This window comes from Poecilia formosa, unplaced genomic scaffold, assembly GCF_000485575.1.
Source record: "Poecilia formosa unplaced genomic scaffold, Poecilia_formosa-5.1.2 Scaffold26, whole genome shotgun sequence".
NCBI lineage: Eukaryota > Metazoa > Chordata > Actinopteri > Cyprinodontiformes > Poeciliidae > Poecilia > Poecilia formosa.
Window position 1 is genome coordinate 2,145,032 of NW_006799965.1, and position 15,872 is coordinate 2,160,903.

Genomic DNA, 15,872 nt, shown 5'->3' on the forward strand with positions numbered 1-15,872 from the left:
AAAAATGTCCATTCACGGCTGATGCATGCATCAGAATCTCTACGAATGATAATCTGACTTGAATTTCCAGTACAAACAGCTACTCAGCAAGGCGCAACCCCAAACGACAAGTCGTTTACCTGCTTACCCTCAAAACATTTCCACTACATGCCTCTTGGTCCAGAGAGAGGTCAGTTGAACCTCTCTTTTCACCCAGTCCTTCCTCTACTGTAGCCTTCAGAGCGGATCTCCCCTTTGCCTAACTTTTGTTGCTTCTCCATGCCAGGCGATGTTGAGGTAAATTGAATTTGGCAAACAAAGTTGGGGGGGAAACGAGGAGAATTCAGAGTCTTTCTGATTTGGTTTCGTGAGTGGCGGTGTACCACTGCCAGCTGTTGGTGCCTTTCATCAGAGAAGAGAGAAAAAGTCTCAAATAAAGAATTCCTGTAGTTGCAAGTCTCTGTAAGGAGTCTCCAACCCAAGCAGCCAATATTCCAATGGATAGAAAAGAGGAACAGCCAATATTCACACATATATAAGAGGTCATTTACACAGCATTGTTACTTTTGGCACATCGATTTTAAGATTATAATCATCTTTTTTTGCAAATATTGCATGTTCCTGTACAACAACATTGACAAAAATACTCTGAGGGTGGAGCTTTAATGAATTTGCAAGGCGTAAAAATGTAAATTTAGATAACCAGTTCTTCTCAACTCCAGAAGTAAACGAAACACTCAATAACAGGAAATGGGGAGTCATTCCAACTTTGAGGAGAGAAAGAAAAAACAAAAAGACGTCTGATATGTCATCAATACAAAATGGTCCCATCTTTTGTGTTCAAAATGTCTCGCTCTTAAATAGGGCTCATAAACAGTAGGTTCCCCTCTTGAAATGAGCCAGGCAGTGTATGAAGGACAGCAACAACAGGACATCCATATTCTGCATACAAAAACAGATGAGGAGGGGGGTGGGGTGCGTAGATGTCACTCAATGCATTTGTGTATATAGCTACATCTTTAGGGGAAAAGCAAAATAAATCTATAATTCAAGGGAGATAGTTCTGCTTAGAAAATACAAAAACGAAGTTCCTCAAAAAGGCGACAGAACTGTTTTCAAGGCTTATTTTCTTTTTTTTTTTCAGACAAAAGTAAAACAAAAACAACTATAAGAAGAACAAACAAAGCAAGAAACAACAAAAGCAAGAAAAAAATTGCAGCCATGGTCGTTTCAAATCTCAATCAAGCTTGACACAATCACTCAATAGGTAGTTTGCAAAGTACAAGAAGTTTTTTCATGCAGATAATCATTTCCTCTTCAGGGGTGTTAAAAGGAAGTGGGAGTAGTCAGGGGAAACGAAGTACTCATGCAGCTCTGGCATAGCATCAGTGTAGGTATGTTTGGGAGGGAGGGTTGAGCAGGTAGTGGGGGGAGGAGTGAGAAGGAGGGGAACAACAGCAGCTGATAACAAAATATTACCTCAGTTTTTCAAAAGAAGTCATCAGTGCTATGTCCTTATTTGGGTCTCTCTCAGCTCGCTTTCCTTTCAGTGTCTCAATCCGAGGGAACTTTGCACTGGTCTTGTGGCGGTAGAGCTTTTTGTGTGCTGGCCCGGGGTTGATAAAGCTGGGTTTGTCAAACATGTTGCAGCCCAGCGCGAGCTGAGGGAACAGAGGGTGGGCTGGGTTGAATTTGGCCTGGTTCTTTCCTCCCTTCCCACCCGCCTTCCTGCCTCTGCCGGCCCCCGTTAGTACGGCTCCTTTCTTTTTCAGGTCAGCCTCCGTTCCTGCCAAAATTTTGAGAGTCTTTAGGTTGAGGCTGTTGGCCTCAGAGGGCATGCAGGCCTCAGACATGGGATTCCACAAAGGCTCGATGGAAGCCATCATGAACCGTTGGACTTCGGCCATGCCAGAAACAATGTTGGACAGAATATTCGAGGGTTCCTCAAATTCTCTCTGGTCATCCCCTACTAGGCTGTTACTCTCTGACCAGCCAGTGCCAGGCCAGTCCCCAGTGCTGTTACTGTCACTTAGGCCTGTGCCACCTGCCTGATTCTTTGCTGCCTTGCCCTCCAACATGGCCTTTATCTTTTTGGTCGACCGAGAATTCTGTTTGGGAGTCTTGACCTTTTCTGACTTGGGAGCTCTAGGAGCCCGGCTTTTCTTTGGGCTTTGCCCTGTGGCTGTCTGCTTGCAGCTGCCTTTCCTCTTGGACTTTATGCTTTTTGCACCTGTCTGTTCCTCAAACTCTCCCAGCTCCTTTTTATCCAAGCTTCCGACATCCTGACTGTTGAAGTTGTGCAGGGGAAACTGGCCATCCTCCACTGTGTATGCATTTGTTGTGTGCTCCTGTTGCTGTATAGGTTCACAGTTCCACTTCACCTCCCTATTGCAGTCTATAGTCATATCGGAAACATCCTGGTACTCTCCAACATTCCCTGCCATTTTCATTTCACGCCCCACCACCTGGGGGGACAGGTTGGGGGTCTCGGGAGGAGAAAGCTCTGACAGTGATGAGTGTCTGAACTTGTCAGGAGTGAAGTTGGAGATATCCAGCAGGTCTGAGGACTCCCTGAGAGGGGTAAGGGCATCCACACTTTGCTGAATCACCACTTTAGGGCTGCAATGAGCTAAGAAGCTGTCTCGGCCCTCCTCCTCACCCTCTCGTTCACAAGACTTGAGGCTGAGAGAGCTGTAATTGCTGGAGGAGGCTGACAGGGAGCCCACTGAGTCATAGCTGATGAGCCTACCATTGTCTGTGCACAGGGACCCTCTTTGGTATTGCACCTGGCCCTCCGCGCAGGCAGACTGACATGCTTGCAGATTTGCCCCAGGCTGAAGCCCCGCCTCAGTCAGGTAGCTCTTCTCATAAAGCAGCCTGTCAGCCTCGGGGCTCAGCTGGCTGTAGTCAGACACTCGCAAGCTGTCATTCAGGGGCACAGCAGCAGCTGGGAAGTTGTTGGGTAAGATCGGAGTCTCGGGGGTCTCAGGCCCAAAGCTCTGGCTGTGATTTGTACAGAGCTGTGGGTGCCACATCTGGGGGAAGCTGGGGCAGTTCTGAGGAGACTGCTGGAGCTCCGACTCAGAGGGGGGTGAGAGCACACAACTCTGGGCAAGCTGCAGAGAGGAAAACTGCTTCTCCTCCAGGGACAGCCCCAGAGGATACTGCTGCCTGGAGGTCTGCTGGGGGAAATAAGAGATAGCTGCTCCACCAGAAGAATCCGTAGCATCTAACAGGGTCTGCAGGTAGCCCCCAGGGATGACAGGGACACTTGTCTCCACCTCTTCTGAGGAAGGTGCTTTGTCAGGGGAGCAGGTGGAGGAGACAAAGGGAAATTTCTCCTCGGATGCATGAGCGTTGGTGGCATTGTCAGAGAAATGGGGTTTGATTGTAGTTGAACTAACGGCTGCCTGTTCTAACCCAGCAGCAGGCTCCTCAATCTGTGCAGCACTGACACAGGCATCCGTTTCATTTGTCACACTCCTCCCCTTCTCTCCCTCTGCCTTTTTCATTTTCGTGCTCCTTAGCCTGGCTTCACTTTTGAATTTCCTTATCCTGACTTTTCCTCCCAGTCTCCTCGCTTCCCTCTCCTCCCTCTCCTGAGAGCGGCTCTTGGTTGTGATTGTGTGCGTTATGGAGCTTGAGTCTAATGTGACAGGGAGGCCTGTGGCTGTTATTATTCCTCCTGCCGTGGGGGTGGGGTCCTCTTTAGTGACACCTGCATGGCTCTGATCAGAGAGAGGGGAACCCTGTGTTGTTGCTGATTGCTCCACAGTTTGAATTCTGTGAACCTTAAGCCTGTTGGCAATCTTGTATTTCCTTTTGGGGTGACTGGAACTGAAAGGCCGGTGGTGGCGTCCGTTTAGATGAAAACCACGTTGCTGTTTATCTCTGGCAGCCAACTTAAGCTGTTCCTGTCTCTGTCTTTGCTTCTCCTGCCAGAAATCTTTGAGAGGAGCCAGTATTTCATATTTGCTTACTGTGTCGGCATTTAGACTTACTGTTCCGTCCACAGGGTCCAGCTTGCCCAGTTTCACCGACATGAGTCTCTCTCCTTTGAACCTGTTGATGATGATGTACTTGATGACCACAGGCGGCTCTTTCCGACAGGATTTTCGGCGTTTCTTAGGGCACCAATCCACATCCTCCTCTTCTTTCTGACCCGTGGGACCTTTCTCCTTTTTCTCCGCGTTCTTTTCACTCTCCAGCGAGTCAACGTCGTACAAGTAATCTTCACTGTATCGCACCTTTCTTTTGGAGCGCAGGCCGTAGTTGAGAGGGTTTGAGGGACTGAGAAATCTCTTTGAGTGACCCTTTTTAAACTTGCCCTCCTGCAGGGTGTCTGAGGAGGAGCCAGTACAGGAGCTGTCATCGCTGAACTCTCCGGACTCCTCTGTGGAATTGAAGTCTATTAGGTAGCTCACTTTGGAGGCGGACATGGGGGAGCCTTGAGAGCCATCGAGTGGGCTCCGACCGCTGCTGTCCCCACCTCTCCCTTCCTGTGCCGCCTCCAGTATGAGCTCATCAGTTTTGGACTGGATCTCCTCAGTGCTCCTCTTCAATGTTGGCGCTCCTTCCTCTTTCTTGGCACAGTTGGCCAGCACACTGGGGAAGAAGTTGAACTGAGTCTCCTCCTGGAGCACATTTGTTTTTTCCCTCATGTTGTCCTGGAAAGACTCATAGCGAATCTTAAGTGAGCAGACGTCACTGCTTAGGGTTGAGTCGTCGTCTTCGTCGTCAAATAAATTGTCGACATCCTCCTCAGAGAACAGGTTGACGGACAGTTCGTTCTTGGAGCAAAGATCCAGCAGTTCCATCTTGCTCTCGCTGATGAAGGACTCGAAGTAGCCCCAGTCCTGACCAGCATTAGCCAGAAGGACTTCTTCTCCACTGACTTTATCTAGCAGCAGGCCCTCGTACAAGTTCTTAGCTGTGGTATCATCTTCAGGGTCGTCGCAGTCCACAGTGGATTTATTCTCCTCCGCTCTCTTGACTTCACTCGGGGCTTTGGGAAGAGGAAAGTTTAGCAGCTGGTCAGAGAGGAGCTGTTCCCCAAAGTGACTTGCTGGCTCTCCTGCGTGGCTCAGACACTGAATGCTGATGTTGTTGATGTCAGAGAAGTCCTCTCGGCTCACATCCCCTATCCGTACGCTGAGCCCCGGATCCACATCGGGGTTGGTGTTGGGGTTTGTTGGGGGGTTCTGGATGGAACTGCGATCTGTAGCGTCACGGGTTTCAATTAGGCAGCCAAGACAGGTTCGAGCAGGCTGGAGAAGACACTCCTCTGTCAGTGCAGACACAGCGCTGGGCTCCATCATGGTATTAGGGAGTGGGAGGGTGATGGTCAGTGGAGGGGATGTTTTCTGTGGTTCTCCTGTTAGGGTCCAGGAGCCTGCAGTTGGGTGGGGAAGTGATGTGGGAGCACGTTGAAGGTGGGGGCCTATAGTCTGAGCATCACTGGATGAAGGGCAATGTGCCACTGCTTGAGTCAGAGAGAGGTCACCACCAAGGGCCAGAGGAAGAGGTGGTGATTCAGGAGTGGTCCTCTGGTGGGTTGAGAAGACCTGCTGTGGTGTCTCTGCAGCAGGAGGAGGTGAAGAGGCAGGAGGGAGCGCAGCATCGACGAGTCTGCACAGACTCAGTTCACCGCTCTGCTCACATACCCCTGTAGGGAGAAAGTAAAAAAAAAAAGGATATCAGCGCCTTGAACTGTTATTCTGAACAGTGTCTTTGTGCGGTAGTCAAAATCTTCTCAGCTGCTCAAATGTAATTAGTGTCAATTAACCCCCCGGAGCTCTAAGTGTCAGTTTTTGATGCCATTCTTAAACATTGCTAATTAACTTTTTGCACCACATTCAATAAGGGGTATTAACAATGTCAAGTTGGACATCTTTGCATGTTGATGTAATAAAATGGGAAAAAAAATAGGCAAGATATGAAAAAGTTACCTGTTACAGGAAACATTAACAACAGTAAGAAAGAAAGCAAGAAACAAAGAAGAAGAAAGAAAGAAACAAAGAAAGAAGGAAAGCAAGAAAGCAAAAAAGAAAGCAAGCAAGCAAGAAAGAAAGAAAGAAAGAAAGGAAGGAAGAAACTCAGCAGAATTTTGAGTACCTGGTGGTAAAACTAATAAACTGTGGCAGACAAGATATGTAGGGTCAAATTCAAAATTTTCACACAAGTAAATAAATGTTTAAAATTAGAAAAAGGTAACCTTAGCAAATAAAAAAAAAATCAATAAGATTCAAGTCCAGACTTTTACTACATCAGTTCAAAACCCTAATAATTGGTTCTTTTGAGGCCTGCAGTGTTTTGTATGTTGTTCTGGGTTTTTTAGTGACCTCCTGGATGAAACATCAAAGCACTTATATTAATTTTGGAAGGAAGACTAGTTCAGGGGAGGTTCTCCACAGCTCAGGTTTTCTCTTCTACATGCTAATGTTATTTATTATTCACCCTTAAATTTCTTTAAATAAGGCTAAGATGTCTTGCTTTTTAAGATCTCTCTGCTTAATGTTGAGGTAGAGTTTTTCATATGATTTCTACAAGTCTGAAGATAATCAGACCTGTGTGTGTGTCAATTAAAATTTTAACTACATTAATTTTTTTTGTACATCTTTGTATGTATGCAATTCTTTATAGGGGGGCATGTACTTTGTGACAACCTTAAGTAGTTGTTCTTTGTGTATCTGTTATTACAATTGTTTAATGATCTGATGCATTTAACTGTGACTAAAAGAAAAAAATAAAAGAAACCTGTCAGGGGCCAAATTCTTTTTCACACCACTGTATGCATTTTATAAACATTAATGATTAAAATAAAGATTCATACACCACGGACTTATAATGCTGCAGACATTAATATCTGCACAGCAGACATTGATATCTGCACAGCATCCAATCTTGTATTGATCTGAACTGAATTGAATGAAAGTGTTGTTCCAAGCTGAAAAGAGTTCATTATCACAACACTTCTTCTGAATACTTACTTTCTTTATGTGAAAACACATAATCAGAGAACCTTTCAATAGTTTTTGGGATTGGAACTGCTTTAGATTGACAGGAATAACTGCAGCACACAGACTTGCAAAACCATAAAACCAGGACTGAATAATTCTACACTTACCACAGACTCTTTAAAACACAGTTTGAGTTCTCAAAAATAGTGACACCATCATAACCGATCAACTATAATTCAGCTGCATCAGTAGTTTTAGTTGACACGTACATTTCCGTGATTTGTCATTTCATATGTCTAATACTATTCAACAGAAGTAAAAACTGATTTCTCCAAACTACTGCTAGTGCATAGGCATCCTTGACTGGTAGATTAGCATTTAGCATTTCAAAAGGGAAAAAGTTATATGTTAATTATATATAAAAAAAGACAATGTCTGTGATTTTTTTAAGCTGTTAAATGTCAAGTTAGAAATGTCTGACTAAAACATTTTGTAGTCGGTAACTATTTGAGAAAACTTTTAGAATTTTTTTTTTAGTTAAATGGAGACTTACTATATAAACTATACTTTTCCCTTTTTGAGGAAATATATTTTGTAGTTAATGTTAATGAACAAATCAAACAAAACTCATAAATAAAACACACATATTATGACTATAATTTAAATTCACTTTACATGGAAGTATCGTCTCAAATATTGATAAAAGAGATCATAGAAACACTTTTTTTCATTTGGAGTTGCACTCATGACTGACCTGAGCCATTGTCCTTTCACTTCATTTCTGTTGCAGCTTATTCAATATTCATTACATGCTGCATATTTATGCTTTTTCTATTTTAAGTAAAGAAGTAAAGAAAAATGTTTCATCTTATTTGATTTATTTTGTCATGCTGGTGGTGGACATTTAAATGTTGTGCTTTATTCTGTACATCTTTGTTCACATTACTCTGTGGTAATCAGTTGGACAATAAAAAGTCAAAGTTTATTGTATAAAAAATTATTTACCAAAATAATTGCTTTTGATTTTTGGAGGAAGATTGTCATTTTGATTAGTTGTTTAATTAAATGAGAGTCAATGAAGTAGCTGAAACGTTTTCATTTTAGTGTAAAACAATAAGTTAAATGGATTTTATATTTCCAAAATACCGTCAGATTAATGTACTGTTGCACCGCTATTACTTTTTATTTCACATTCAAGGTATGTGTACAGATGTACAGAATAAAGTTTATTTCGCCAAATAAACTTGTGTCATGAAACAGACCAATTTAAACTCTGTTTCAATTAAAGCTGCAGTCAATTCTTTCTGCCTGTCAATATTTTTATTATTTATTTAAATATCAATTTATTGTATGTTTATTTGGGAAGACACCAAACTGAATATTGACCTATGAACTATCAACACATAATAATAGCGGTGGAAGTCCAAATGATGAGCTAATAGTGTGCCATAGTTTAAGTTTTAAAGCAGAGCAAAATTAAATGAGTGGTAGTTTTTAAAATACAATCAAACATCAACAACACCACCCCATGTTGTCTCTTTACCAAGAAGCACAAACTGAAAACACTGAAACCAAATTTATTAAAGTTCAGTTCAACAACATATTATGGAGTTTCATGTCATGTTCCAGATTCACTCCATGCAGGTATCCGGCTCTAATTCAGGCACAAAGTCAACTTAGCATTTATGCAGCAGCATAGTGAATATATATATATATAAACACAGATTGACAGCTAAAAATAACACAAATACAAGTTAGAACTACATCTTAAAAAAAACAAAAAACTGTTTTTGGGAATTTCCAACAAGCATTTCATGACAAAAGCAAATCATTTGGAGACGTCCATCGGTGTGTAACAATCAAAACTCAGAGAAGCAGGCTTGCAGCAGAAGGCAGATAGCTTTGTTTGCTCTGCATAATTAGATGACAGCAGCGGAGGCAGGTATGTACACATGGGACACGACAGGCCCATATGTTGGAGACTGTATAACCAATATCATCTCCACCTGCCTCCCTCACCGCCATCCCAAGCTGCTGTCTCGCACATATTCTTTAAAACAGTGCCAGGAAGAAATTCCGAAATTGAAAAACACAGCACAGCAATTAATGTGCTCACAGAGGTTAACTAGCAACAACCCCCATTTTAGAATTGGATGCGCCTAATCACTATTGAGGTAGTGATAAATGCTCGAGGCGAAGGCTGCTTAGTGAACAGCATTCAGCACGGCTGTATTGGTGATGAGTAAATCTTTGAATATGGATAGGATTTGAGAGTGATTTAATGAGGTAATGAAATTTCGGAGAGCTGGTCTCTGCGGGTCTGCGGCCTGCAGACACACTGGTGCAACATGAAACTCATGCTATGAGCTTACGACTGCTCTACTGTCATCTTTAATGAAGGAAAACCTCCAGAGGAATATGCATCATCTCTTTTCCTCACAGAGTAAGAAAACTGTTACAGCAGCAGCTTCTCAGAGGTGGCAGAAGCATCACAGCGAGGCGTTTGTCATCAGCTCCTTTCAATCTGTGAGCCAGAATGACCTCAGAGCAAAATGCCTGGGACTGACACATGTTCTCTTTGGAGAGTCAGGAGAGGCATCATTTCCTACATTTAATACTGGCAGCAGCACATAAAACACTACTGTTTTGTTTCTCTAACCCAAATGCTGGTTTGATGCTGTTGGGACAGAGGTTGGGTAGTTTTTAATCTAACACTCTGGCTACCATTTTGACGTGTAATGTGACCTGCTCAGGCTCTACTTCCGTGGGACAAAGGAAGAGATGAAATGGTAAAATGATGCTCCACAATGATGATGTCAGACTAGAAAAGACAGACAGCAGGTACAGCTATCAACCAGCTGGTGCTACATATATTCAACATTCACACTTTGACCAAACAAATGGCAAGAAAGTCAATAGAGACAGACTAAGAACCTTCATATCAGCCCGTTTTAGATGTCTTCTCTTTTTGCTTTTTTTGCTTTAGTTCCATGTTTAAATCATCAAACTAATTTTATATTAATCCAGCATAGCTCAAATAAATAAATACAAATTGAAATGATTAAATTACTTATCCTACTAAGAGAAAAAGCTATCCTAACCCACCTGGTCCTATGTGAGAAGCTGGTTGGCGGCACCGACAGACATCAGGTGTTTGTGGTAACACCGTGGAGGTCCTTTTCTTCACTGACATGGTTTTCAACTTGCTTAAGATCACGTTGCGGCATTTCAATAAGATTTAAGTCTGGGCTTTGACTAGGCCCTTCAAACACTTGCCGTTTGTTTTTGTTTTTCAACCTGCTAGTGTGCTATGCATTAGTCTGTAACCAGTTCCAGTTTGGTATGTGTTAATAACTTTATTTTTCATATTTTTTTTGAATATCTCCAGATCAGGACAAGACATGCTGCTTTTTGAGATCTTTTAACCGACTTCATGTTCTCACATTTTTAAAAGTGATTTTTTTTCTTTTCTTAACATTTAAGGTTAGAGGATTTGAAACAGTGCAGACAATCGGCCTCCACAGCACAGCATGAGACAACTTAATGTTATCCGGTAAACACTTTGTATTTTGTGTAGCAGTAATTTAGTAGCTACAGAATGAATGAAAATGCTAGAAAATATTCTCGCAATAAATTACATAGGAAGAATTTTTACAAAAACAGCAACAGAAAGTTTATCAACAATCTCTTCAATTAGCCACAAAAATAGAGGAAATTACACTAAAATAATAAAGGGAAAGAGATTATTAGCCTCCTTTATCACCTTGTGTACACAAAACCTAAGCTGCCATCTAATGTTGCGAAAGATTGTTGAAAATTGCTTGGAAACATTAAACTCATATTGAGAAATGTGTTTCCTCTGGGCTTGTAATGGATTAACAATGTACCCTATCCAATGTGTGTGTGCATGCATAGATTCATGCAAGAGCGTGTGTGTGGGTGTGCGTGCGTGTGTGTTGGAGCGGGAGAGTGATAGAGTGTGAGTATTGGCTTGGGGGTATAGTGTTATCGAGAGGCCATCTGTCTCCAGCTGGACCATTAGCTCTTCAGCTGTTCAGAATGTGCCACAGATCAGTCAGTCAGACAGGTACACAAACACACTCATATATTCACACACATATATTCACACACAGACGGTCTTTCAGTGATGATTGCGGCTGAAAATTCGAGTTTGACATTAGAGGTCAAAAGGGGATCAGCAGCTTCGTATTTGCTGATACGACACAGCATAATGTTACTACTAAATCTGAGCTGGCAAACGCGCACTAGATAAGCATCCAAAATGCTCAACACTGCCAGGACTCAATACCCAGCTAGCGGGGTGAACTGCGCGTACACTGACAATAAAACAAGCTTTAACAGACTCTGAGATCATCCTGACACAGTTGCAGTTTTGCAATGGTTTTATCAGGAGGGAAGCTCCTCGAATAGAAAGCGACGCTGGATTTGACACAGTTCACGCAATCTGGCAGAGGCATACACCACCGAGCATATGGAAGTACCCTGACTGCTGGCAGGTGGTGGTGATCTTCTGATCCCTGTTGCTGCCAAGCCCAGCCATGCTAGACAGTTTGACTGCCGCCAAACCCAGGCTAGACCAGACCAGACCAGTTAGCATACCCTCGGCTCCTAGGATCGCATCTATCTGACTCTGCGTACAACACTCGGGACTTCTCCCACCTGAGGTAAAGCCTGATCAAGCTGCCCTGTGCCAGCCAGCTCTATGAGCAAACAAGGCCATGCTGTGGGACACGGTGATGGACACAAGAGAAGGGACAGGTTGGCAACTCCTGCCTCATCTATTATTGTGGCAGAAGCTACACATTTACAGACTTTTCCACGGTTGTTTTTCTCTCTTATATTTCTTTGTTTATTTTTATTTTGGAATTTATTTTTATTTTAAACATTATGAAAGTATGGAACATAAACAGAATCAGCATTCCTGTCATTTTCAAGGTGAATGAGTAATTTTAAAGCATTCTTTCCAAGAACAAATAGAGCCTTTTTGCCACACACTCATCAATTGGAAGGAACTGGCATGTGTGGACGATGGCATAACTTCTAGAAATCTTTTAAAACAATTTAACCATGGATTTTCTTGACCTTTTTACTGGGAATATGTTGAATGAAAGCATTGCTACATTGTTGTGACAGGAAAAAGCAGATGAAGTGAGCACCTTTTCATCAAAGATCATATGTGCAGGAAATGTGGAGCCCTTTGAAACTAAAGCCCTTTCATCTATGCTAGGATTATGAAATAATTACAGTCTTAAAATTAAGCAAAGGGACAAACTCAAAAAGCAGCAAGTCAGGAGCCAGATCACTGAAATGACCAAAAATGTTGTTTGTGAGCATAAAGCTTATCTTTTACAGTGTTTTTTTTTAGTATTTAGGTATCCTCTGTCAATACAAAGCATCTGCTAATGTCCATAGATCAGAGTAAATCAACAAACCAGTCCCATCAAATAATCCTTCAGTCAAAAATAATTATATAGCTTCAGGTGCAAATGCCTTACTATCTAATTCTGAACCAAACTGATAAGAGATCATTCATCTGTGGCTGTGTTTTTATATCAGTATTTTAACTTCCCTTCCATCTACTTGGAAGTGACTTTGTAGGGTCAAAGAATTAAAAAAAAAGTGCATAGAAAACTTAAGACATCCTTTGGGAGTTGTGACAAGACATCTTCAGACTCCACACAGAGCACTTTTAAATCTCTGGGCTGGGTGCTGGTGTTTTAGGTTTATTGAAAACAAGATGTTTTTTTCGATTTCCTCCTCCTCATTGACTTAATCACCACATGGACTCAAATTTGAGAGGGAGACTGAGTGAACATTATGCCTAAGCTCAGCATGTCAAACAGAATCAGAATTAAGAAACTTTCATCTGACTTTTACATATTTCTCCTTTTGGATCATGGAGATAAATATATCTGATTGAATGCAAAAGTAAAAAAAAAAATTATAAAAAACTATGCCTTTTTAATTAAGTCTATTTGCAAAACCCATTTAAACAAAATTAAATGTCTAAATGTAGGGATGTGAGTTAAATCTAACATTTAAAGTAATAACAAATGGAAAATATTTTTTCCATTACTGCCATTCTATGCGTATCAATAATTTCACTGTTTTCAGATCTCTATCTGTTTCCTATCAAACCTCCGACTCCTTATCACTCGTGTACCGAAGCTTTACAATAACAAAATGCACAGCTAGTTGCTCTCCAGCTCTGCAGCCGAGGAGAGGAGGCTCACTCATGCAGCTTGGTTGGTCAGCTAAGAAAAACCCCTTTTTTTTTTTTTTTTTTTTGCTATGTTTCCACTACATATGACATTTTGTGAATGGCGGTGGAGAGAATGAGCCCAGATAGTACAGAATGTCTATTATAAGTGGTGAGTAACTGCAGCATGATTCATAGCTGTCCTTATCCAAAGAGGTAGCCTATTCCTGCTCAGCAGACCCGTTTTCAACCTTTTCTCTCCTCCTTTGTTGGGCTCATTCTACACATTTTTCTCCCTCTTTCTTCACTGCTTCTCTCTTCCTCTGGGTGCCTCTCGAGGAGCAGGCGAGTTGCTCAGGATAATTTGTAGGACTTTACCCACTGAGCCTGACCAGAGGTGAAACAACTAAGATAAATCTCATTTAAGAACTAGAGGTGCTTGGCTGTTTAAGCAGGAAAAAAAAGTTACTGTTTCTAAAATAGACAGGAAACAACAATAGAGCAGAATAGACTGATGGAAACTAAATATTGCAGGTTTTGATGCAGAACCGCTCGACTCTTTTTGAATGGGAAGGTTTGGGAGAGTGGAGCATTGAGAGGAGTTGGGTATAAACAAATACAAGAAATACACATTTGGGGAGTTCACCAATCTTGAATGCTGTGCTGATGAGAAGCTTAAATACTTTCACTATGAATAACAAAATATTTAATTTGGGGCCATTGAAATGAATTTCAGCTGTTATTCTTCCAAGTTGGATGATTTTGCAACCTAAATAGAACAGGGTGCACAAGTTTACATTTAATGTATACTTCCTCTAAAGCTCTTAGGTGATATGTATAAGTTTGCCTCCAAGTCATTGTATAAACTGTACACATACTGTATAAAAAGGCATAATTTTTATACATTAAAGAGACTAATGTCCCTTTGATAAGAGACTATCCAATCAGACTAATGTTTTCCTGGTTTACGTTACCTAAGATTTCCAAAATTATCTCCATTTCCCACAATAAGTTAGAGAAAATTTCTGTGTTACCTTCTTCAAACTCAGCATTTTACAGACACAGATTCTTGATATTTGATAGAGTTTCAAATTGTGTGACTTATTTCAAACAATTTGGGTATTCCTTCACAAGCTTTACATAATAGTTTGTGGGATTTTTTTCATGTTCCTCCTGACCAAACAGGTGAATCAATGAAGCTTGAACGCACACAAAAACCTTGCATCCTTGTTCACACATACATTTTCTACAGGACTGAGATCAATATTTGGGATGGTCACTCCAAAGAATAGACGATTATTTGGAAAACCTATTTGAGCCCAAGCTTTAATTTCCAGGCCTGATGTCTTAAGATGATGTGTCAACATTACTAACAAGTAATTATTTCTAAAGCGTGCTAGCTCTTCCTCTTGTTAAAAACGTAATAACATTGCCAACCCTTTACCCATGTCACAGTTTGAGTGGTATTCCTCTGCTGTCAAGTTTTCTCCTTTTCCTTCCAAATCTAACTAGAGTTATTATTCCCAAACACTGCAATTTAACTTTATCCAAATCACATAAAATATCTCCCACTACTTAAGTCTCACTTTTTATGTTGCTTTTGGAGTAATGGCTTCTTCCCCTCTAAGACGTCTTTCAGTAAAGGACTTGTTTCTCTCCCTCTCTCTCTCTCACAGTATTTTTATGAAGCCTTTTGCTCTTTTCTGGGGTTAAGCTGTTCTATTTGTACCATAAAATGTTTCTCTATGTGACAGAGTCTCTATTGCTCACCAGTATAATAGCTGAACATTCTCATTTTGTTTGCATAGGATTTTTAATTTTTTTAATTTTTTTATGGAACCTTCAAGAATAAGTAAATTGTACTAAAAATGAAACAGACTTCCTCCTGAAGCTTTGGCTGATTTCCTGAGATGTTCCATGATGCCACACAAGAAGACTTAAATATTTTTTAGGCAAGTTGCCTTGAAATTAATTAAAAGGTGTGCTTCCAATTAACTAAGTTGTTGTCAAATAGTCTGTCAGAAGCTTAGAAAGCCATTAAGACATCATGTAGATTTCCTTAAATTATTATTGGGCATAGTGAGTTTGGTTTAAATGAAACTCTTAATTTAAAGAAATTATTACTCAAAATGCATGTGGAAAATCTCTCCCTTATTCTGGTATATAAGCAATAAAGTGGAAAAAAAAAATGTGTCTTTTTATATCACATTTGAACATCTGATTTTTTGCTATACATCAGTCTAAATGTGTGTTTGGAGCACCCATTTAAAGTGATTGAAGAATTTGGAGGTAGACCTTGTTGCACCTTGTATGAGCAAAGCCCTCAGGTTCAATCTGCTCTGAGCCAACTAAGGTGATTTTAACAGTTCTACAGAAACACGAACAATAGCAATAAAAAAAAAAATGCTGTTTGATATCATGAAGAATTAACCCACTGCAGTCACTGCTGACAAAAATGTCATGAAGTTTGATCTGGTTTTCTTAAACTGTCTCAGAAAAGATGCTAAATAAATTTTAGAATAATTATCTACTCTAGTGGGTCAAATGTTCAGTAAGCTGAACGGTCTGAGCTGCAGGCAAACATGAATTTATTTCCAAAACAGTTTTAAAATTAAGAGCTTATATCACAGTGAAAATAGCAATCAGGATAAAAAATTACGTCAATAAAGTTTGTTGGAGCATAAAAATATTTATTTCCCCTCTATTGTTTTCAT

The 15,872-nt window shown here is 40.9% G+C and overlaps 1 protein-coding gene across 1 annotated transcript in view; it reads right to left on the reverse strand.

Moving 5' to 3' along the window:
• Nucleotides 1-508: 508 nt before the first annotated feature.
• nexmifb (neurite extension and migration factor b) overlaps nucleotides 509-15,872 on the reverse strand; it is an 83,932-nt gene continuing 68,568 nt past the window's right edge. The window contains exon 3 of the mRNA XM_007548379.2: nucleotides 509-5,644. Coding sequence (XP_007548441.1) covers nucleotides 1,455-5,644 — 4,190 coding nt within the window. The 3' untranslated portion in view covers nucleotides 509-1,454. The remainder of the gene's footprint in view (nucleotides 5,645-15,872) is intronic.